The 23,317-nt window shown below is 40.5% G+C and overlaps 1 protein-coding gene across 3 annotated transcripts in view; it reads right to left on the bottom strand.

Moving 5' to 3' along the window:
* Nucleotides 1,527–23,317, bottom strand: part of LOC109229421 (mRNA-capping enzyme-like) — a 32,263-nt gene continuing 10,472 nt past the window's right edge. For 2 of the 3 annotated variants that reach the window (XM_019394852.1, XM_019394853.1), the window contains exons 4-19: nucleotides 23,020–23,152; nucleotides 21,304–21,455; nucleotides 20,782–20,865; nucleotides 20,611–20,673; nucleotides 19,163–19,294; nucleotides 18,873–19,079; nucleotides 15,427–15,546; nucleotides 15,165–15,211; nucleotides 13,043–13,235; nucleotides 12,817–12,954; nucleotides 7,284–7,406; nucleotides 7,078–7,176; nucleotides 6,636–6,725; nucleotides 6,377–6,458; nucleotides 2,266–2,396; nucleotides 1,527–2,111 (exon numbers count right to left, since the gene is read on the bottom strand). In XM_019394852.1, coding sequence (XP_019250397.1) covers nucleotides 1,980–2,111; nucleotides 2,266–2,396; nucleotides 6,377–6,458; nucleotides 6,636–6,725; nucleotides 7,078–7,176; nucleotides 7,284–7,406; nucleotides 12,817–12,954; nucleotides 13,043–13,235; nucleotides 15,165–15,211; nucleotides 15,427–15,546; nucleotides 18,873–19,079; nucleotides 19,163–19,294; nucleotides 20,611–20,673; nucleotides 20,782–20,865; nucleotides 21,304–21,455; nucleotides 23,020–23,152 — 1,926 coding nt within the window. In that variant the 3' untranslated portion in view covers nucleotides 1,527–1,979. The remainder of the gene's footprint in view (nucleotides 2,112–2,265; nucleotides 2,397–6,376; nucleotides 6,459–6,635; nucleotides 6,726–7,077; nucleotides 7,177–7,283; nucleotides 7,407–12,816; nucleotides 12,955–13,042; nucleotides 13,236–15,164; nucleotides 15,212–15,426; nucleotides 15,547–18,872; nucleotides 19,080–19,162; nucleotides 19,295–20,610; nucleotides 20,674–20,781; nucleotides 20,866–21,303; nucleotides 21,456–23,019; nucleotides 23,153–23,317) is intronic. The other variant, XM_019394854.1, reaches the window with a different exon arrangement.

Here is a 23,317-nt window from a genome sequence, read left to right as displayed (position 1 = left end):
GCGCAACATCATTATTGCGAACGTCTTCAACCTTCACGTACATTTCCAACATTTTTATCAAAATAAGTTCCCGGTATTCATCCGGAGTCCCCGAAAAATCTCTCAGAGTTTCATCATCCTCGATGTTAAACTCAGCGTAACAAGCAACCCCTTGCGGAGTCACAGAATACGGATATCATCTGCTTATTTTAAGATTCACCGAACGTTTGCTCAACCTCATTTTATTGCATAACAACGATACCAGTCTATCGTACTCCAATGTAAGTGGCAACTTAACATGGCTCTGTGGAGATAAACTATAGGTCACTGAGTTATTCGCCACCATAACCTCCCCCCCCCCCCCCCAAATAAAATGAAACCCTTAGACATTGTGAAAAAAGCTTGAGACTTTAACAACAAGAAAAAATTATCACAAAGTTGGAGTATTTCTAAATGATTTTTCTCAAAACCCTTAACGCCTTTATATAAGGCAATGCCCAATCCAGGGGGGTCAAATTTTTTGGGAGTAAAACGCATTTAAAAGGGCGTTTTACATATTTGAATTATTGTTATGTCAGTTAATTGCAGAAGAGTTATTGGTGGGCCCACAAAACATGTAAAACGCGGTTTGTTACTGTGTTTTACATAAAACGCAGTAATGATCCGCGCTTTATATAGTTGTCTTATTAGCTTCCAGTAAAGCGCTGTATTAAATTGCATTTTATATAAAACGCAAAAATAAACCGCGCTTTACCTTAACGTCCCAAACGGCTGTTAAGGTAAAAGGCGGTTATGTACGCGATTCATAACCGTGTTTTATATAGAATGATAACTTTTTTTTTACACCTAAAAAAGTGTTTTGAGCCCAAAACAACCACATTTCGGTTCTGGACTCCTCCTCATAAGGGTTGGTACAAATAGGTGGTGAGAAGTCAAATAAGTTCAACTCACCTACAAGTTTGAACCCCGTGAGTTCTGTTCTCTTACAATCCCTGTCGAGTGAGGATTAAGGAAGGACACTATAATGGGATAAACCCTTGTTTACCCGTCACGCCTGAACAAATAAGTCAATACATCATTGCTAGAAAATAATGTCCTATCATTATCAAGATTGTCCTCGATATATTTGTCAGAAATAAAGATGACTGGTGTTCACTTGTTTTGTATTCCAAGATTACTCTAGGAGCTTTGCTATTCTGATGTCAGATATTATGTAATATGCTCTAACATTTTAACAATGAACTCAAAAACTATTAGTACTTATATTACTCCTACCCATCTAATCACCGTAATTTGGCCGAGCACAAATTTAAAAAGAAAACACACATTCTTGAAACTTGTAGTGTTAAACATATATTACTATAAAAGCATGCCATTAAGGGTACAACGAAACTTGAAAGTGAAATTATTTTCTTATAAAAAAGTTTCATTCCCTTCTTTACGAACTAACAAGAAAATAATTCCACCTAATAGAACAGATGAGAGTAATTTTTAAGGTCAAGGACATCGGAATATCTACTAAATTGGAAGGAAGACAGCGCAACACATGCAGAGTACTCTCGGTAGCCAATGTGAATATACGAAGAACAAGCGCAAATGATAAGCTACAAATTACTTGTATAACAGACTCATATTCACAGGGGAACAGATAACATAGAGATTTAAGTTTCACTCCTGCTGGAGAAACCTACCAACAACTTGTAACCATAAAAAAAAAAAAAAAAGAGAAACTAAATAAACTAATATACATGACAACTTTTTTGCTAATTCCCTCTAACAGGAGGAAAACTAAAAGGCCGGAGTCATGCACCACTAAGTTTACAGTGTACCAACTGGATCATACAACAAACCCAGTGTAGCACACATTACATGCCTGGGGACCAAGGATGCTCGTAAATACCCTTCCGTTGATATACATGAACACGGCTAACTTCCAATGAGAAGTTAATCTGATCACTAGCTACCACCAATAACAATGCGGTCCACTTAATCAAATTCATTCATCTGCGTCGTACATGGTGAGCTTTGCTATCATTATGTATCCTATCAGCATACATTGGCAGTCGTATGATCTCATAGATCTCATTCAACAATACTTCTTCAGTGATGTTGTCAGTAATACTTCTAAATACCTGAATTTTGTTGTAAAGGAACCACAATTAGTCTAATAGGAGCTATCCATCTTTAATAAATGAGAAAATATGGAAGAGTTTCTATTAAAGCACAAGTCCACGTATCAACAAATCAACTGCATAACTTAGTATTTGCCATTAAAGCGATACATACCTTTCTGTAAGTGTTGTAATCATTTGGAGTTCCTTTATCAATTCTGGTCCTCATCCACACCCATTCTTGGTTACTGGTATCCCAAGAACACTCTACTATTTTACCAGAGTAGTCTGACGGGTCAGAACTATCTGTCACCATGAAAGATCAATTTTAGGATATGCACCAGAGGTAAATACCCAGAGAAGCAGGGAAAAAAATTCACGGGATACAAATAAAGCACAAGGAAACTGCTCAGATATGCAAGTCTACAGGACAACAGATTAGACATTTCCCTGAATGTCCCTATCCTTACTACTAGCATCAGTAGCTCACCAACTCGAAGCAACAAGGATCAACCATTTGAATGACCATCTTAAAGAGTAAGAGAAGAAACAAAATTGTTCAATTCTTGTCAAAATCTCGAGAGGTGCACGTCCTAGTCTGACTAGGATGATCTTGTTAATCAAAATTTTACCATTAAGACTAAGGAGACACCTAAATGTGGGTTATCCTGTTCATATTCACGTGCGAATGGTTACTTCTCTGAAAATGCAAACAAGCTTCTGTTGCCCTTGATTCATTGAGAACCTTATTGTAATATTCCAAAATAATCCCACTAACATGTCCGACCCTTATCATCTTTAGCAACTGATCCAATTTCAAGTTGTGGACCATCCACGTTCTAATTTCTGAGCCTCAACTATCAAAGAGAAAAAAGTGAAAGCAAGAATATGTGTCCTGAACTCAGACGAGAGTAGGATTAGAAAGGAAGGTCAGTTGTGATAGCAATATTGCCTTCATTTTTTTTTCTCCTCAATATTGCCTTTAGTATTTAGTACCTATAGAATTGTTATCCGCATTCTTTTTTTAGATAAAGTAATTTTATCCACATTCTAACAATGACTTAGCACCTCACAAGATTCAAAAAAGAACCTTAACTGTGGCAGGAGAGTAAGTGTGAAATGGCCTAGTTAACTTTTTATTTTTATTTATTATTTCTTTTTGGGAGGCGCTGGATGAGGTGGTGCGGGGTATTCCGCCGACGGAGAAGCTATTCATAGGAGGGGATTTCAATGGTCATATTGGGTCGTCTGCTGGTGGCTATGGTGAGGTGCACGGTGGCTTCGGCTTTGGTGATAGGAACGGGGGTGGTACCTCACTGTTGGATTTCGCTAGAGCTTTTGAGTTGGTGATCGTGAACTCTATGTTTCCGAAGAGGGAGGAACATTTGGTTACTTTCCGGAGTATGGTGGCTAAGACGCAAATTGACTATCTCCTCCTCAGGAGGTGTGATAGGGGGTTGTGCGAGGATTGCAAGGTGATCCCGAGTGAGAACCTCGCAACTCAACATAGGCTCCTAGTGATGGACGTCGGTTTTTTGATGAAGAGGAAGAAGAGGTTTGTACAGGGTCCGTCGAGGATAAGGTGGGGAGCTTTGTCTAAGGATAATGCGCAAGAGTTGGAGGGGCGGCTGACAAATATGGGTGCCTGGAAGAGTGGTGGGGACGCTAGCGCTGTGTGGACGGCGACGGCGGACTGTATAAGGGAGGTAGCAAGAGAGGTGTTGGGAGTTTCGAAAGGCTATTATGGCGGGCACCAAGGGGACTGGTGGTGGAATGACGTGGTCCAAGGTAAAGTAGAAGCCAAGAAAGCGGCGTACATTAAGTTAATAGAGAGCACCGACGAGGATCAAAGGAGAGCAAACAGAGAAAGATATGAGGCTAGGAAGGAGGCGAAAGTAGCGGTCACAGAGGCTAAGACTGCTGCTTTTGGTCGGCTTTATGAGGAACTGGGGGGCAAAGGTGGTGATAAGAAGTTATTTCGATTGGCCAAAGCAAGAGAAAAGAAGGCTCGCGATCTGGACCAAGTGAGGTGTATCAAAGACGAGGACGGTCGAGTATTGATGGAAGAGGCCCAGATTAGGCAAAGATGGCAGTCGTACTTTCATAACCTTCTGAATGAAGAGGGGGATGGAAACATCGTGTTAGGGCAATTGGGGCACTCCGAGAGTCACCGAGACTTTAGGTATTGTAGGCGCATTAAGGTTGTGGAGGTCGTGGGTGCGATGGGTAAAATGAGTCGGGGCAAAGCGACCGGACCTGACGAGATCCCAGTAGAGTTTTGGAGATATGTGGGTAGGGCAGGCTTAGAGTGGCTGACTGGGTTGTTTAATGTTATCTTCAAGACAAAGAGGATGCCTGATGAGTGGCGGTGGAGTACAATGGTTCCGGTGTACAAGAACAAAGGAGATATCCAGAATTGTAACAACTATAGGGGTATCAACTTACTAAGTCATACCATGAAAGTCTGGAAGAGGGTGGTGGAAATGAGGATAAGGAGGGCGGTGTCCATATCGGAAAACCAGTTCGGGTTCATGCCGGGCCGTTCTACTACGGAAGCTATCCACCTTATCAGGAGGTTGGTGGAACTATACAGGGATAGGAAGAGGGATTCGCATATGGTATTTATTGACCTAGAGAAGGCATATGACAAGGTCCCTAGGGATGTCCTTTGGAGGTGTCTGGAGGTGAAAGGTGTGTCGGTGGCTTACATTAGGGCGATAAAGGATATGCATGATGGAGCTATGACTCGGGTTAGGACTGTGGGAGATGACTCAGAGCCTTTTCCGGTGGTTATGGGATTACACTGCGCTCAGCCCGTTCTTATTTGCTCTGGCGATGGACGCCCTGACACACCATATCCAAGGAGAGGTGCCATGGTGTATGTTGTTCGCTGATGATATAGTTCTGATTGATGAGACGCGAGGCGGCGTTAATGGGAGACTGGGTATGGAGGCAGAGTCTAGAGTCTAAAGGTTTCAAGTTGAGTAGGACTAAGACAGAATATGTGGAATGTAAGTTCAGCAACGTGACGGGGGAAGCGGATGTAGAAGTTAGGCTTGACTCACAGGTCATCACCAAGAGAGAAAGTTTTAAGTACTTAGGGTCAATTATCCAGGGAGATGGGGAGATCGATGGGGCTGTTACGCACCGTATAGGAGTAGGGTTGATGAAATGGAGGTTGGCGTCTGGAGTCCTGTGTGACAAGAACGTGCCACTGAAACTCAAAGGTAAGTTCTATAAAGCGGTGGTTAAACCGTCCATGTTGTATGGAGCTGAGTGTTGGCCAGTCAAGAATTCACATATCAAGAAGATGAAAGTAGCAGAAATGAGGATGTTGAGATGGATGTGTGGGCACACTAGGCTGGATAAGATTCGGAATGAAGATATTCAGGAGAGGGTGGGCGTGGCTCCCGTGGACGATAAGATGCGGGAAGCGCGGCTTAGATGGTTCGGACACGTGTGGAGGAGAAGCCTAGATGCACCGGTTAGGAGGTGTGAGCGGTTGACCTTGGCAGGTACGAGAAGAGGCAGAGGGCGGCCTAGGAAGTATTGGGGCGAGGTGATCAGGCAGGACATGGCGCGACTTCAAATTTCCGAGGACATGGCTCTTGATAGGAACATGTGGAGGTCGAGCATTAGGATGGTAGACTAGGGGGTAGTCAAGAGTTCTTCCCCCTGGGTACCGGGGAGTCTGTTAGAGTTCCGTTAGGTTTGTTAGCGGTCTTTGTTGTATTCACATTGGTGTTTTGCATAGTTTTGTCTTATTGTCCTTTCACTTATTTGTTTGGGTTATTTTCTTTCTGGTATCTTTTATTGTTACATGTCTTTTCTCTTATTTCTTTTCTGATATTACTGCCTTTCCTGTTGAGCCGAGAGTCTCCTGGAAACAGCCTCTCTGCCCTTTTCGGGGTAAGGGTAAGGTCTGCGTACACTCTACTCTCCCCAGACCCCACTAGTGGGATTTTACTGGGTATGTTATTGTTGTTGTATTATTTCTTTTTGGGAGGTAGCTTTAGCCTCCTTACTTTTAAGATCATACAATGAATGCAGGTTAACTAAATCAAATAATAGCACTGCATCCAATTTCCCCACAACACACCATTTTACTAAGAAATCGCATCCACCCAGGTTGATAAAGTACACACGCCAGCAAACAAACACTAAAAAGAGTATGGATGCATACGATATTCACGCCTATTATATTTCCAATCAAACCCTAAGTAAGGGGAAACATTCCTCTATGATACGACAAGAGGTATTAACTAATATAACTGGGAATTTCTAACCTGGGAAAACAACTCTATTCCCTTCCATTAGTTTCTTCTTCCCTCGTTCATGTAGATAAAGCAATTCACGACCGTCGACCACCTGCCATATGATCAGAGATACTCACACTTAATTCCAACATGACCCAGGCCTTTCCACTTAAATCGTGGAGACAAATGATATTTAACAGGTGAGTGGTAGGGATAAAACAAAAATAAGAAACCAAAAGGACGAGGAAACTGAAACAGCTCTATTCACTAGGAGAGCAGAGAGCACAACCTCAAACAGAAAGTCAACTGAGTTCATTTCAGGGTATTTCCACTTCAAGAGACCTTCATGCGTGCGAGGAACATAAGGATCATCCCAACCCTAACACGGAAAGAAAACAGTAGCTGAGCGTACAGAACCTAAAACAATTACATGTGTATGATTTGTGTATCTCTGTCACTGTTAGCCGTAAATATGTCATTTGCAATTAACTGAATGAGAATATGCTACCATCTTTAATAACTTCTCTGCAGCATAGCAGTAAACAAAGATAAAGGTTGAACCACTTTCAAATAGAGTTTCATCAAGATAGCAATCAAAATATACACACCATATAACTTGGAAACATCTAAAGTGATGCAAAAAACTGACTCCTCGGGAGAAACTCAATACAACACTAGAACAAGAAGACATTCAGTATAATCACTCTAAAAGATTTGTCACTCTTTAGAACCTGAAAAATGAGACCGTCTGCTTCATGTGAAAGCTTTGGAATAAATTCTTTGAGAAGTTTCGTGACAGTAGAGAGCAACCAAAAATCCTTCCTCCTCACCTGGTAGACGTTGAGAGATCAGCAGCCACTTTAGCTCGAAAAAATGATACTAGAAATCAACTATAATTAATCTTATGACACTATGTTCCAAAGTTGACGAAACATACCCTGAAAGGCTCCAACTCGTATCTATAGTAAGGGTTTCTACTCTGGTATATATGTTGACGTTCATAATTCCTGGGCTCAATCACTTCTTTGTCAATCATTTTCCACCGTTCATAAAAGGGTCGCTGTAAAATACCAGAACAGAGAATGAGCAACCTCGACGGACAGATAATGTTTGTAAAAAAAAGCACATACTCAAGCAAAACAGAATGAAGTGAAGTTAGCAATGCTTATCCAGTGTAGAATGAGAAGAATAATTGAAATAAATAGGTTTCGTGGCCTCCAAGACATTTATATCTTTTACCATACAAAAGCACAATCACACACCACAATACACAACTGATTAAAACAACACGATGATCGAAGCATATGAAACATGCCGGTTATCTACCTTTTCTGAAGTAAATGGGGCTTGGATAAACGAAATATGATGTGCCACATATACAGTACTGATAAGCGTTGGGCTGTAGCAAAGCAATTCTGTCTTTCTTTCACTCGATCCTATTAGGGTGTAGGAGCTCTAGTTGCAGTAAGCCAGTAACACAAATAAACTTTTTGAATTACTCGTACAGAGAAAACATAGCAGTATGATCAAGAACCCAATAGTCTGGAATTGGTGAATAGTTGATTTATTGATGACCCTCTTAGGTAACCACATTGTTGAGATGCACATCAGATTCAATTAAGAAATAAAAATACTTCGACTAATCAGGCCAGTAAATGCCTCATACTAGTGGTGACACGATAGCAGCTGGAGCTCACCTGAAAACTATGTAAACAAGTTCTATTCCATTCCCTAGCAAATAGCATATTAGCATTCCTCCACTTTAAGGACTCAAATGCAACTATGTATCCCTGCAGCTCCACTTTTTGTAGAGGGATCCATTATCCACTTTGTTTGAAGATTCTTTTAATTAATGGCAACCAGTAACAATATGTCCAATCAGCAGATATATGTAATTCTTTCAATAATGTGTATAAAAAGAAAGTATGCTATGTCTTCATACCATGCTTTGACATCCTACACCTACAGCTGTTCAGAGCACTACAAGATCTGTAAAGGTCTCATAGCACTATAATATAGCTCTTTGCCATTAATAGAATATTATCTTTAAAATGTTTTGGCATATTATTCTTTGCTAAGACAGTTACATTTCAGAGGTAGAAGAATTTCATATGCAACACACATACATCATTATACCAGAAAACAAACATCTTTTTCTTCGAAGATGCATGTCAAAAGATCCTATTGGCACCAAGTGATAAGGCGATAAATTAGGGACACAGTTCAACTGACTGACAATATCAGACAACAGATTAAAGAAGTAAACACATCATGTAGTAATAAAAAAAGGGCAGCTCGGTGCACGAAGCATCCCGCGTTCACGCAAGGTCCGGGGGAGCACCGCACCCCAATGGGTGTGATGTAGGCAGCCTACCCTGATGCAAGCATCAGTGGCCGAAAAGAGGTATGCAACACAAGGACTTCTCAGCGGTAAACATGTTGTGATTTTCTAAAATTACAAGCATAAATGACTTTAGAAGACTCAGATTAAAGAAAAAATAATCACACAAGGAAATCTTACTCTGCCACGAAACACTAACAGACTTCAAAAGACATGTTAAACACAACGCACATAAACGCAGACCAGTATACGTATAACATAAATCAAGGATGTGTTAGCTCCAGGTGTGTTTGAATACCCGCGAGAAATGACAATATCGAAACTGCTACAAGATACTCAAGGAAATATTAATGAACATATGACATCATTATTCAAAATCTGTCAACTGCAACTTGTGCAAATAAACAATCACAGAAAAATTACGACAATAATCTGACGACTTATAAGTGGTCATTTGGGTCAGAGAAATTATGCATGGATTGTAAGATACGAATCTTAATACAGCGAACAATAATCATTGGATAACTTGTATTGTGTAAAGTATGTTGAATTCTGGATATAGTAAATAATCTAAAACATGAGATTGGTTCTAAATCAGATACAGATTAGTTTCCAGTAATATCTTTGGTACGTATTACTTTTCTGATTAAAAATAATAAGCATAATATAATTAAGAGTGAAAACATCCATTACAATAAATTAAAAAAAGGGCAGCCCAATGCACAAAGCATCGCACATTCACGAATGGTCTAGGGAAAGACCGCCCCCCAAGGGATGTGATGTAGACAACCTAACCTAATGCAAGCACTAGTGGCTGCTTCCACAGCTCGAACCCGTGACATCTACTTTACCGTTGCTCCAAGTTTCCCCTTCCAAAAACGCCTATTATAATTTCTTGATAATAAATGAGAACAACAACAACCCAATAAAATCCCACTAGTGGGGCCTGGGAGTGTACGCAGACCTTACCCCTACCCCGGAGGAGTAGAGAGGTGGTTTCCGAAAGACCCTCGCTCAAGAAAACGAAAAGAGACAATAGATCCGTAACAACAGAAACCAAAATAATAATATCAGCATTGTAAGAGACAGTAAACAGATCGAAAAGCAATAACAAAAAACTATGAAAAACGGAAAAATAGTGTAAACACAACATAAGCCGCTAGCAGTCCTAGACAAAACACTATCAGACTAGAAAAACGCTCGACTACACCCTAACCTTCAACCCTAGTGCTCAACTTTCACACCTTCCTATCAAGAGTCATGTCCTCGAAAATCTAAAGTCGCGCCATGTCCTGCCTGATCACCTCGTCCCAATACTTCTTAGGCCGCTCTCAATCTCCTCATACCTGCCAAAGCCAACCGCTCACACCTCCTAACCGGGGCATCTAGGCTTCTCCTCCGCACGTGCCCGAACAATCTAAGCCTCGCTTCCCGCATCTTGTCGTCCATGGGAGCCACGCTCACCTTCTCCCGAATATTTTCATTCCAAATTTTATTTAACCAAGTATGCCAGCACATCCATCTCAACATCCTCATTTTTGCTACTTTCATCTTCTGGACATGTGGATTCTTGACTGGCCAACACTCAGCCCCATACAACATGGCCGGTCAAACCACCGCTTTGGAAAAACGCTCGACTACCCCTAACCTTCAACCCTAGTGCTTGACCTCCACACCTTCCTATCAAGAGCCATGTCCTCGAAAATCTAAAGTTGCGCGATGTCCTACCTGATCACTTCGCCCCAATACTTCTTAGGCCGCCCTCTACCTCTTCTCATACCTGCCAAAGCCAACCGCTCACACCTAATAACCGGAGCATCTAGGATTCTCCTCCGCGCATGCCCGAACCATCTAAGCCTCGCTTATGCATCTTGTCATCCATGGGAGTCACGCCCACCTTCTCCCGAATATCTTCATTCCTAATCTTATCCAGCCTAGTGTGCCCGCACATCCATCTCAACATCCTCATTTCTGCTACTTTCATCTTCTGGATATATGAATTCTTGACTGCCCAACACGCATCCCCATACAACATGGCCGGTCTAACCACCGCTCTAGAAAAACGCTCGACTACCCCCTAGCCTTGTACTCCACACCTTCCTATCAAGAGCGCTATCCTTGAAAATCTGAAACCGCGTCATGTCCTGCCTGATCACCTCGCCCCAATACTCAGGCAGCCCTCTACCTCTCCTCATATCTGCCAGAGCCAATCGCTCACACCTCCTAACTAGAGCATCTAGGCTTCTCCTCCGCACGTGCCCAAACCATCTAACCCTCGCTTCCCGCATCTTGTCGTCCATGGGAGCCACGCACCCCTTCTCTCGAATATCTTCATTCCTAATCTTATCCATCCTAGTATGCCCGCACATTCATCTCAACATCCTCATTTTTGCTACTTTCATCTTCTGGGTATATGAGTTCTTGACCGGCCAACACTCGGCCACATATAACATGACAGGTCTAACCACCACTCTATAGAACTTACCTTTAAGTTTCGGTGGCACATTCTTGTCATATAGGACTCCATACACTAACCTCCATTTGTTTCACCCCACCCAATATGGTGTGTGACATCCTCGTCGATCTCCTCACTGGATAACTGACCCTAGGTACTTGATACTTCCTCTCTTGGGGATGACTTGTGAGTCAAAACTGACTTCCATGTCCGCTTCCCCCGTCACGTTGCTGAACTTGCACTCCAAATATTCTATCTTAGTCATACTCAACTGAAACCTTTAGACTGCAGGGCCTATATCCAACCTCCGGCCTCTCATTAACGCCGCCTCGCGTCTCATCAATCAGCACTATATCATCAGCGAACAATATACACCATGGCACCTCCGCTTGAATATGGTGTGTTAGTACGTCCATCGTCATGGCAAATAAGAACAGGCTGACTGCAGATCCTATAACAACCAAAAAATGCTCCGAGTCACCTCCCATAGTCATAACCCGAGCCTTAGCTCCACAATGCATATCCTTTATCACCCTAATGTAAGCTACCGGCACACCTATCACCTGCAGAATCTCCAAAGAACCTTCCTAGGGACCCTTTCATACGCTTTCTCTAGGTCAATAAACACCATGTGCAAATCCCTCTTTCTATCCATGTACTCTTCCACCAACCTCCTGATAAGGTGGATAGCTTCCGTAGAAGAACGACCCAGCATGAACCCGAACTGGTAGTGTGATATAGACACCGTCCTCCTTACCCTCCCTTCCACCACCCTCTCCCAAACTTTCATGGTATGACTTAGTAACTTGATACCCTATAGTTGTTACAGTTCTACATATCACATTTGTTCTTATACAACGGAATCATCGTACTCCACCTCAACTCATCCGGCATCCTCTTCGTCCTGAAAAGAACATCAAACAGTCCAGTCAGCCACTCCAAGCCTGCTCTACCCACATACCTCCAAAATTCTACCGAAACTTCGGAATAAATGAGAGAGAAGATAAATAGATAATACAACAACCAAATGAATAAATAGATAATGCATCCATCTCCTACTGCATTAATAAGTACATCACCCTTTTCATTCTAATATTCAATAGTTAGTCCTTTCAGACAAATTAGGGGTTCTCTAACACTAGAGGCCCTCTATATTTCCTACCAACATACAGACCTCCAAAACAAACTAAAAAGACATTGTACCTAATAATTTGTTCTAAACACTTCCCAACAATTCTAAAATCATTACTAGAACGATCAGAGGTAACGAGTAGGAGATGGTTAAATAAACAAATAACAGTGTAAAGGTACTTTATCATCTGTATACTATTCCTCATTGGCTTTTTAAAAATTCACATCTTTTTTGGCTAATACATTTTCTACCCCATCGGGGTAGAGGTAAGATCTGCGTACACACTACCCTCCCCAGACCCCACTTGTGGGACTATACTGGGTTGTTGTTGTGGGCTAATACATTTACCACATCACTAATGCAGTTAATATATACACAAAATCAGGAAACAGACAACCAAACACATGGCAATCAACGCAGAATTTAATAACGGGATAATTCCCAGTAATACAGAGAACCAAAAAGACCCCTAAGCGTATAGCCAGATCTAATTTTTTTTTTTAATAAGGAAATGAAAACGAGTTCCTGTATTAGAATCCAACCTCAATGACAGACACATGATTAAGGGCCATCAGATCATAAATGAGGTATCTCCTTTCCTGCTTCTGTGTGTCAGGCAAAGTATCAATTACCATCTCCCCATCAAGTAAAGTGAAGTGGTGCGTCTTTTCGGCCAAACCCTGGGAGAAAAAACGAGAACTTCACATGATAAAACACAGATAGTTTCCAACAGAGAGACATAAAAAGGAGACAAGAAAAGATCAGAACATCCTGATAGCTGACTGGATATGAGCGTACTTCATTAGTGTGTCTGCATGGAAATCTCATCTGAACCCTTCGGAAGTTGAAATGTCTATCAATTAAGAAACAACCATCCATCGTGATCAGCATCATATACCGTGTCCCATCAGCCTTCCATGTGGCATAGTAGTAACGCTGCCTCAACAATTGCAAGTTGTCCCTGCAAACAATGACAAAGATTACCTTGAGATGAACAATTCTCAGAAAAAAAATTACCTTAAGATGAACTCTAGTTTATGGGCTTTCTCAGTCTTTGTTTTGTATTGGATGCTACCGAAGTTTGCAAGGCAGTTAGCCAGTTCAATAAATAAACAATTGTTTTCTCAGAGACTATGTTAATATCCATATCTGAGTCCATATGAGGTTCAAATATAAAAATACAAGAAGGTTACTATCCATGAGTAAAATATGTAGGAATCTAAAGAAAATAATTAACTAACTCAAAACACATCGGTTGACAAGCTATCATGCAGAACAAAGAAAACACAAGCCAAATAAACAAGCAAAACAAGCTTATTCATGCCTTGCAAGCATAATATAACCAGAGAAACTCATTCGTCCATGCATGACCTTCAATGTCTGAAACCGTGTTAGATGCACAGGCAAAATAGGCATACTGCCGAACCATGCAAGTTGACCAGAGGCATCAAGAACTAGTTGGTTCAATATTGGCCACCGTGTAAAGAACGCAAAATGAAAAGATAGAAAAACGGTGGGCTCTGGAGATTTTAAAACCTTCCATGAAGATCAAACTTCCAAGAGTTCTAACAAGAATAGAATCATATACTTCTTCCCGCAATGGAAACAGCCCCTTCGAGGAGCCACAAATCCACCCGACCAAGGTAATTTATACAAAATAAAAAGGTGTGCCTTTGCTGCTTCTTGACAGGTCAAATAATCAATGTCTTTCAGTCTGAACTCGGAAGTCATCGCAAGAACTTGAACATTTATGATCTCCCCAAAACCCTCTCTATGTGATAGCGTAGTTATTATATTTTCAGAATCTGATCTAACAAAAACACAACTATAACATGTGGTTTAAGAAAATATAAGCTAGCATCAGGAGACTTCCAAGAAAAGGTTAGATGCAACATTTGTGGAAACAGAGCTAAACATACTTCGGAGACAAGTGCATGACTTCTGCAGCACCAAATGATGGCCAAGGGACACTTTCATGGTTGGGAGACAAAAAAGCTAATGAAGATTGGGCAAAGATTCCTAATGACAGATTAAAAGAAGCAGAATAAATGGCAGCAGTAAGAAATCAAGAGGTAGAGAACGAAACGCTTGAGCAATTCCCAGGAGGAGGAGAAAAGTGAAAACACAATGAGGGGTTTGATACACAATTTAGTGTTTAAAATTAGTTACTAACACAGTTTAAACAAGTCTATATTTTCTTTTCCAAAGATCAAAGCTATTGCAAATCATCAAATCAACATGTTTCCAGCTTTCAACTAATCCATCTCAGTGGCAACGAGGATAACTCATTCTGCAGCTATATAACTTAGATTTCAGGCTTCGATGTCTTCAAGCTTATATTTAACTGCGATAACATGTCAATGACATGAGGAGATGCTTCCATTTTTCTCTCTCTCTAGGTAAGTGTGGTGACAATATTTCTCTCTTTCTTTCTGTTTAGACTAGTTTCTCCGGCGATATCTTCTATCAATTCTGATTGTCCTATAGCAGTTTTTATGTTTCTCTCTCCTTGCTTCTTACTTTTCTTTCTAGTTTTCCTTTGCTGACATTATCCGCATGTTAAAGACAACCAATCATGTCACATGACATAGCAAGGGTTTCTACTGTCATTTCCACATATCCAGGAAAAGTAGATAAACATCATGTATAAACAATGGAATTTTATGTGGAACCTTTTCTCTTTTTTCAAAATCAAATTGTACACAGTTTCCAATCTGATTTAGGCAGGACCAAGTGTGATAATTTCTTTGTTCTTTCCAATTTGTGGGTGAACAGACGCTTCTTGTATGTATGGCTAAGCGCAAAATGCTAGACCTAAGGTTCCACCTGACTGTGTACAGCCAAAAGAATATGATGAAGTGCAGTTCCCCGAACAGAGAGAAAATCAAACCTGCTAAGAGAGACTGGATGAGAGCCAGGAAATTGTGGGCCTCTACCCTGAAAGACAAATACACCAAAAGGATTTTTGAGTTAGAATAGAGCAGACAAATCCATACTTTGCAGGAAGTAGTCTACATAATCCACAACTTAAGTCCACAGCAAGACCAGAAAATAAAAGTAACATGCATAAACAACAGAAATGATCATCATATACAAATTCTCCATGCAACAATTTTACAAAGACATCAAGCAAGTCGTTGCAAGATTCCTACCCCTGGGGTCATTTTCAGTGCTTGATAACAGAACTGCCGCATATAATTTTGCTGATCTTGTGGGATTGCATCTCCCAAAATGTCGTCATTTGACATTACCACTTGCGCTTCATGATTATCCTGAAAAGGGAGAAAATGAGTTATAAGGAAATTCTAAAAGCTCTGTCGAATAAATAAACCTCATTGCAAGGCAAAAGTGTAGAAACCAAAACCATAGCATGTTGGTATAAAGATGTAATCACAAGCAGCTATAAGCTATAACCTTGATATCAATGTTATCATGCTGAAATTTATACTCCTAGTTTGACCTGCACCGTTTGAATAGATTATTACATTGAGTTTTCTCAGATAGCTTTCTAATCAATTGCTCGAATTGTCGAACATTTAGTTGGTAAGATGTCAAATCCAGTTTTAAGTACCAAAAGATTTTCTTAGTTTGATTTACGGGGCAGAGAAAGACTTTTCATTTTACGGAAAAAAAAAGAGACTTTTCATTTAACGAAGGAGATCGTGTTTTCAGGGAAAGCAAAATCAGGTTTACTGTAATGGAGGGAGTAGTAGATTAGGTCAGATCAAGCAAGCAGGTCATTCTTCTTGAAGCATAAGCATGATACCCTCTTAAACCAAAAACCCCTCCTCTCACTTCAATACACTCCTCGCAACCCCCATTATATCCCTCCGCGTTGCTTCCTGTCTCTCTTCTACAACCCCCCCCCCCCTCTTCCCTCTCTTTGCTTAACACACCACCTGTTAACTACACCACCAGGCCCACCTCTCTTGCTCACCTCTCTGGCTCTCAGTCCAGTTTGTTTATTGGGAATCTAAACTTTCAAAAAGTAAAAGGCGAATCAAGTTGAACATCAGAAAAAAATAGTCAAACATCTGCCATCTCACCCTTCTGTGAACTGCAAAGATGCTATCCGACAAATTAACTATTCTGTAACCATTTAAGCACCAATTGCCAAAAGCTTGAAAAGAGAGGGAGGAGTCGTCATAACATAAAAAAACACCAAAATGCATTGTCCAGCAAAATACTAGAGGAAAAGGACTAGAAGGTCAGCAAATATGACACCATCAGGATGTGTATTTTATTCTAGTTTCCCATCCCAAACACTCTTTACCAAGCCAGAAAATATTATGCTTCTTCTAAGTTCTAAGCAAAGTTAGACCTCGTCCAGCACCGTTTAGTGCCCTTGACAAGCCTTAAAGAAAAACTAGATTTCTTCTTGAGCAATTCTTTCTTTAATTAGTAAAGGGCAAAGGCGATGAAAAAGTAACAACATGGAGGCGCAAAAGCTGGAAATGCAAATAAGAAATATAGCAAAGTACACAGTTCTGAGGGATTATATTAGAAACAATAATGCTCCTTTTTTTCCTGGTAGGAAACCTTAGGCAATCCAGGTTAGAAATAAAAAAGAAATGGAAACTATTCTGCAGCATTAAATTTTGGCTACTTATTTCACACTTAAATGGAATAGAAAAAGGAGCACAAGAGATCATTTTTCTATCATCCCGTAATTAGAATGAAATTGGGTCTAATAGAGCAAATTATATAGAGGATTCATATCCTGACCTGAAACTATTTTGGGTGAAGCATAGTTAATGAAGCAGCAACAACAACAACAACAACAACGACGACCCAGTAAATCTCATTAGTGGGGTCTGGGAACGCAGACCTTACCCCTACCCCGATGGGGTAGAGAGGTTGTTTCCGAAAGACCCTCGGCTCAAGAAGACGAAAAGAGACAATATATCAGTACCATCAACAGAAACCATATAAATAACAACGGCATCATAAGAACCAGAAAATAGATGAAAAGCATGACCAGTAAATAGACCCGGCACTATGAAAAACGGAAGAGTAGTGTGAACACAACATTAACCACCAGTAGTCTAAGACAAAATCCTATCAGACTAGCCTCACACTGGTACGAAGTAGAAGTAAGCCCAACTACCTCCTAATCTACGACCCTAATGCTCAACCTCCACAGCTTCCTATCAAGAGCCATGTCCTCGAAAATCTGAAGCCACGCCATGTCCTGCCTGATCACCTCTCCCAAACACTTCTTAGGCCGCCCTCTACCTCTTCTCGTGCCTTCCAAAGCCAGCCGCTCACACCTCCTTACGCGAGCATCTGGGCTTCTCCTTCGTACGTGCCCGACCCATCTGAGCCTCGCTTCCCGCATCTTATCATCCATGGGGGCCACGCCCCCCACCTCCCGAATATCCTCATTCCTAATCCTATCTATCCTAGTGTGCCCGCACATCTACCTCAACATCCTCATTTCTGCTACTTTCATCTTCTGAATATGTGAGTTCTTAACTGGCCAACACTCAACCTCATACAACATGAAAAAGAACTCATCACTCTAAGAATACCATATTGACAGGTTCAATTTCACCGAACCAAACAAGGAAGACATCTCATGGTTGACGGAAGGAGACTCCAATCAACTAATCTGACAAGCATGGGGCTTAATGGACAGACAATGCCCGCCATTAAAAAGTTGTTGCAGTCATTGCATCCCAAGTATTGCAAGGTCGTTACTAAGAGTTACTTGTTGACAAGTTCCATTAGCCAAAAACTTGGGAATGTCATAAATTGGTGATTTTCAAAATCAAGCTTAATATTGCACCCAAAATCAAGATTCACTACTTCCTCACCATAAAAGTATCAGAAAGGGATGGGTTTCCCTCTTTACCCGAGGGTCTATCGGAAACAATCTCTCTACCCTTCCTGGGTAAGGTTAAGGCTGTGTACATCCTACCCTCCCCATACCCACTTGTGGGATAACGCTGGGTTGTTGTCGTCTAAGGTGCACGGACTCTTCGATTTTGGTGTCCCCGTCCCGATATGAGACGGGGACGGGAGCAGGATACGTCCCGGATACGGTCTACTGACTTTGGACACTTTAGCCGGAGTCCATCAACAAATTTGGGAGAAAAATTGAGATTTTGATTTCTCAAAATCAAAAATAAAACAGATTTAGGAGAATGAATAATGTCCATCTTGGAGAATGAAAGATTGTATTCTACAATATTCATGTAAATTTTTCACAGAATATCTCTCAAAATTTACAATATATTATAGCTCTATTTTTTATTAGCCGAATCCCCGCACCCGCATCCATATTCAGATCCGCACCCCTGAATCTTAAAATTTAGATTTTGCCGATTCTGATACTCGGATCCGTCCCCGTATCGGATACCCGCACCCGAGTTCGAGCAACTTAGGTTGTCATTGTTATAAAGGGATGGGTTTCTCATTCTAATGTTGAGAGCCACTAGCATGGTAGCACTGCAGTATTCACATTCAATCATATTCAACACTGCCTGGTGAAAATCGAAGGCTTAAACTTTCAGCAGAGAAGGAATTAATCAAACACTTCACCCATGAATAAAGTGCCAATATATCAAAAGGAAAGTTCTCTTGCAGAAACACATACAGGCAAAGGAACCGCAGGACCTCCATCGTCGTCGTCATCCGGCATAGCATCGCCATTCAAATCAAGCTCAGAAGATCTTTTCCACTCAGGTGTTGGAGGGCAAACAACCATTTCAGGTTTTTTCTCATGATAAAAGGCATATAAGGCATCAATATAGTCCGGCTTATAGATCCCAGGAGGTCGAGCATCAGAAAAAATTTTAATTGCCTGCATAAAAGTACTCTGATCATTCGGAGATAAGTAGTTAAATTTGTAGCAAGAAGGAAGTAAAACATAGCAAAATTGCTAACCTGGCTGACAGATATCGGCAGCGTACGCATCAGATAATGAATGATCATAAACCCAGTGCGATTATGCCCATGTGTGCAATGGACAAGAATATACTTCTTCGCATGTTTCTGACGTGCAAGAAATTGTGAAACCTGATAGTAAGCTATAAATATTAGTATCCAGTTCCTTTCAATAGCATATAGTATTCACTGAGGATGTGAAAAAGTTACCCTTTCTTCGCCTAAACAGAATAAAACTCAGAGCATGCTTCTCATCAATGTTGAGGTTCCTAATGCTTAGAAAACCTAACTAGAAGTTAACAGAAAACCTTTCTAAACTCTAAGAAAATTATAGTACTCCTTTTTTATCTGAGAAAAAATTCTCACAAAATACAGTATATCCTGCAATTTGGCAATTTATCGGAAAAGAAAAACAAAACTCTTTTACAAGGATGTTCGAGTTCATAATGCTTTGACCATTCTCTCTTCCGTGGTTTTGATAATGGTAACATGTATATTAATAAATAAAACAGCACTAGGGCAGTGCCAAGCCATATTTACAAGGAAAACAAAAACCAGCTATGTCCACGTAAGATTACAGTGCACCTATCAGGTCTACTAGAGATTCTGCCTCCTCTACACAGCTTTCTTTACACCAGAAAGCTGTGTCTCTTCCGTGTTCTCCTTTGCTTTTTTGGAGGGAAACGGCACGGGCACGGGCACGGGCACGGGCACGGGGACGGGGACGGGGGGGGGGGGTTTCTTATGTAAATTGGGACAACCCAACAAGCTTCCACTAAGTACAAGGTCCAGGGAAGGGCCCGTGCCAGACCATAACTATTGTAACGCAGCATTACCTTGTATTTCTGCAAGAGTTATTTTCATGGATTGTACATGACTTCCTAGTCACACGACGACAACTCTTACCATTGTGTTAAGGCTCCCCTTCAAAGAGTGGAGTACATTCATAATATAACATAAACATTTACATCACATCTACACCTACCTTTCTCAACATTTTTTTCTATTCCAAAAAGATTTTTTTGATAACCGAGAAATCCATGAGGGCCATCGGTGCACAATTCGAACTCGGTGGATAATTGTCTTCCCCTCAACCCTTCTCTACTGAAATACACGGCTTTTGTCTGCGTAGGGATCAAACCCATGATGTGTTCCTAACCCATAGATCACGTGTTGCACCCTTATCACCAAACCGGGGCATATACCTAAAAGATTACAAACTAACTAGCGATACACATGCGTTTTCCGCTTGATTAACAAACAACAAACATTAATAATTGCACCAAGTGTAACATGTGAAGATAGATCCGAAACAAACAGAGTAGATCTAACCATGGATGCATAAAGGTAAATAAACAAATCTGCAGTACTTTTACATGTTAACTAATGCAAGGTCATTCTTAGATACAGAATTCAACTAAAACTGCAACTAACATAAATAAAATTACCTCATAGACAAATAAATTTACAGACTCATTGTCAGGTACAGAATCACGGCCTCTGCATTGAATCTAATAGACATAAGAGATTCAAATTCAGGACAACAACCATAATTCAGAGAGAAAAAACTACTTCCCCAAAACCTATCCTCCTCCATGACTTTATTACCATGTACCAACCTTAACATGCTTGATGCCTTCCTTCCTCCAATCTGACAATGAATAGTATCGAGTTGTATTTGTGAGATCAATCACCATCCCAAGCTGAAATTTGTAACATGAAATGAGTCAGTTGTAGGATTTAGCAGATCCTCTGTTGTCAAAGTAACCTAAATGAATTAACGGGCCAGAATTAAGAAGGCTCTATCATACTAAGTGGCATAACAAAGTAGCAAATAAGCCTCGGGTTTGATATAAAACATCTCCAAGACAATATAATTTATTAGTCATATAAAACATCTCTAAGACCATAATTCATAAGCAGCACCTTGTTTTCAGAAACTGATTTGCACTAGTTATCTAAGTCAAAACTAGAATCTACAAGATATATAACAAACAAATGCACTGCCCACAACGTAACAAGAAAGCATCAAACAGCAATACAATTTTGCCTCATGATAACATCTAGGAATCAGGATTTTTAAAGATGAAATCCAGATCAAGAGGATGAACAAAGAACCACATTCAGGTTAACACACTCACCTTTCTTCCTAAAACTCTCTGTTGGTGGAGGACTTGCCTAAACGAGTATCTCTTGCCGGGAAGAACACAGTCGTTGAAAGTTTCATCCAGAGGAACCTTTGAAGGAATAATGCAACCGATCTCCTGTCCAAATGCAGGACAATCCAACCAACCTGCATAAGCAATTGAAAAGATAAAATGATGTAATAGAACTAAGGGAAGTCAGGGAGCGGGAAAAAAGAACAAGAACCTTTGTTGAAATAATAGTCAAATAAGACACATCCTATTAAAGTTATGGGCAACCCAGTGTTTTGGATAGCGTGCGGCGACAAATAGCGACGAGGGCCCGCTTCACTGAGGCGAGAGGCGCGCAGCGAAGCGCTCGCCTTTTTGATGTGAAGCGACAATTTATACAAAAACATAAAATATTATATACATCTAACCAAATAACAATAATATATTAATAAATATATCATTCAAAAACTAAAGACTCAATAGATAGTCATAGACTCATAGTAGATTCATAAATTAAAGTCTAATAGTCTAAACTCTAAAACAAGCAACATCTATTCTTCTTCAACTCAATATTCAATTAATTCTACTCTATAAGACTATAAATCTATAATTGAAAAAACAGAGCAACAAATAAAATAAAGCTACTGCCTCTGCTCGATTTTGAAAAACAGAGCAACAAAAAAAAATTAAAGCTACTGCCTAACTGCTTCTGCTCGATTTTGAAAAACAGAGCATCAAAAAAAAAAAAAAAATACAGCCTCTGCTCGATTTTGAGAAACAGAGCAACAAATTGAAAAAACAGAGCAACAAATAAAATAAAGCTACTGCCTCCGCTCGATTTTGAAAAACAGAGCAACAAAAAAAAAATTAAAGCTACTGGCTGACTGCTTCTGCTCGATTTTGAAAAACAGAGCATCAAAAAAAAAAATACAGCCTCTGGTCTGAAAAAACAGAGCTGAAAGAGATGATGGAAGAAACAGAGCAAAGAACTCAAAAACAAAGCAAAGAAAGAAAGAAAGAAGAAGAAAAACAGCGATCACTGAAGAAAGAAGAAAAAAAAGAAAAAAGAAGACCAGCAATGGTGGTCGACCAGAAGAAGAAGAAAGTAGAAGAAGAAAGGAGAAGAAAAAGAAAAGAAAAGAAAGAAACATACCTGGTGAAGAAGGGGTCGCTGATGGCTGACGATGGAACCCAAGCCCTAATTTTTTGAACCCAGCCCTAATTTGTCGAAGGAGAACTGGAGAAGAAGGTCGCTGCTCGTATCGTGAGAAGTGTTTTAACTCAAGCCCTAATTTGTTGTTTTAGACTTTTAGTAATGAACAGATGCCTTTTCTTGCGTTTATATTCAAATAGCGACACCTCGAATCGCTTCTCGCATCGCAGCGCCTCTCGCTACAAAGGCAGAGGCGCTCGCTTTTCTTCATCGCAACGCAACAGACTAGGAATGGCGACACTGCCTCGCATCGCATCGCTACACGCTTTTAGCGCTGTAGCGAGCGCTATTTATAACACTGGGGCAACCTAAAGTTACACTTAGATGACAAGAATAGAAAAGAAAGATGGACTACACAAAGGGAAGCAAGAATCAATTGCTACTTCAACAAGTCCTCCACACACACACACACACTAAGAAAGAGATACATATAAATAGAGGGAGAGAGAGAGAGTACACACACATAGTACGTCTTATACAACTGGCACACTAGATAAAACCCAAATAACCTGGAGGAAGTCTGCTGCTAGGCTTCTGTCTCTTGGTCTGAAAAATCTCATCGCGTATTCGTGGCTGAGATGGATATGCTGGCCTATCATCTGGACGTTGTCTTTTAATTCTTTGAATCCTTTCCTCCCGCTCCTAAAACAAATAGCATTTAGAAAGCGGGCATGGAAATTAGAAGATATTTTCCTTTTTGACATGTAAGAGACTATAAATTAAGAATATTTATCAAAAAATATATATCAAAAATAATATGTAGGTCCCCCACTGGCCCACAGTAATAAAATTCACAAGAACATACCC

The sequence above is a fragment of the Nicotiana attenuata genome, chromosome 7, assembly GCF_001879085.1.
Source record: "Nicotiana attenuata strain UT chromosome 7, NIATTr2, whole genome shotgun sequence".
Lineage (NCBI taxonomy): Eukaryota > Viridiplantae > Streptophyta > Magnoliopsida > Solanales > Solanaceae > Nicotiana > Nicotiana attenuata.
This window is presented reverse-complemented; position numbering and strand designations above follow the sequence as displayed.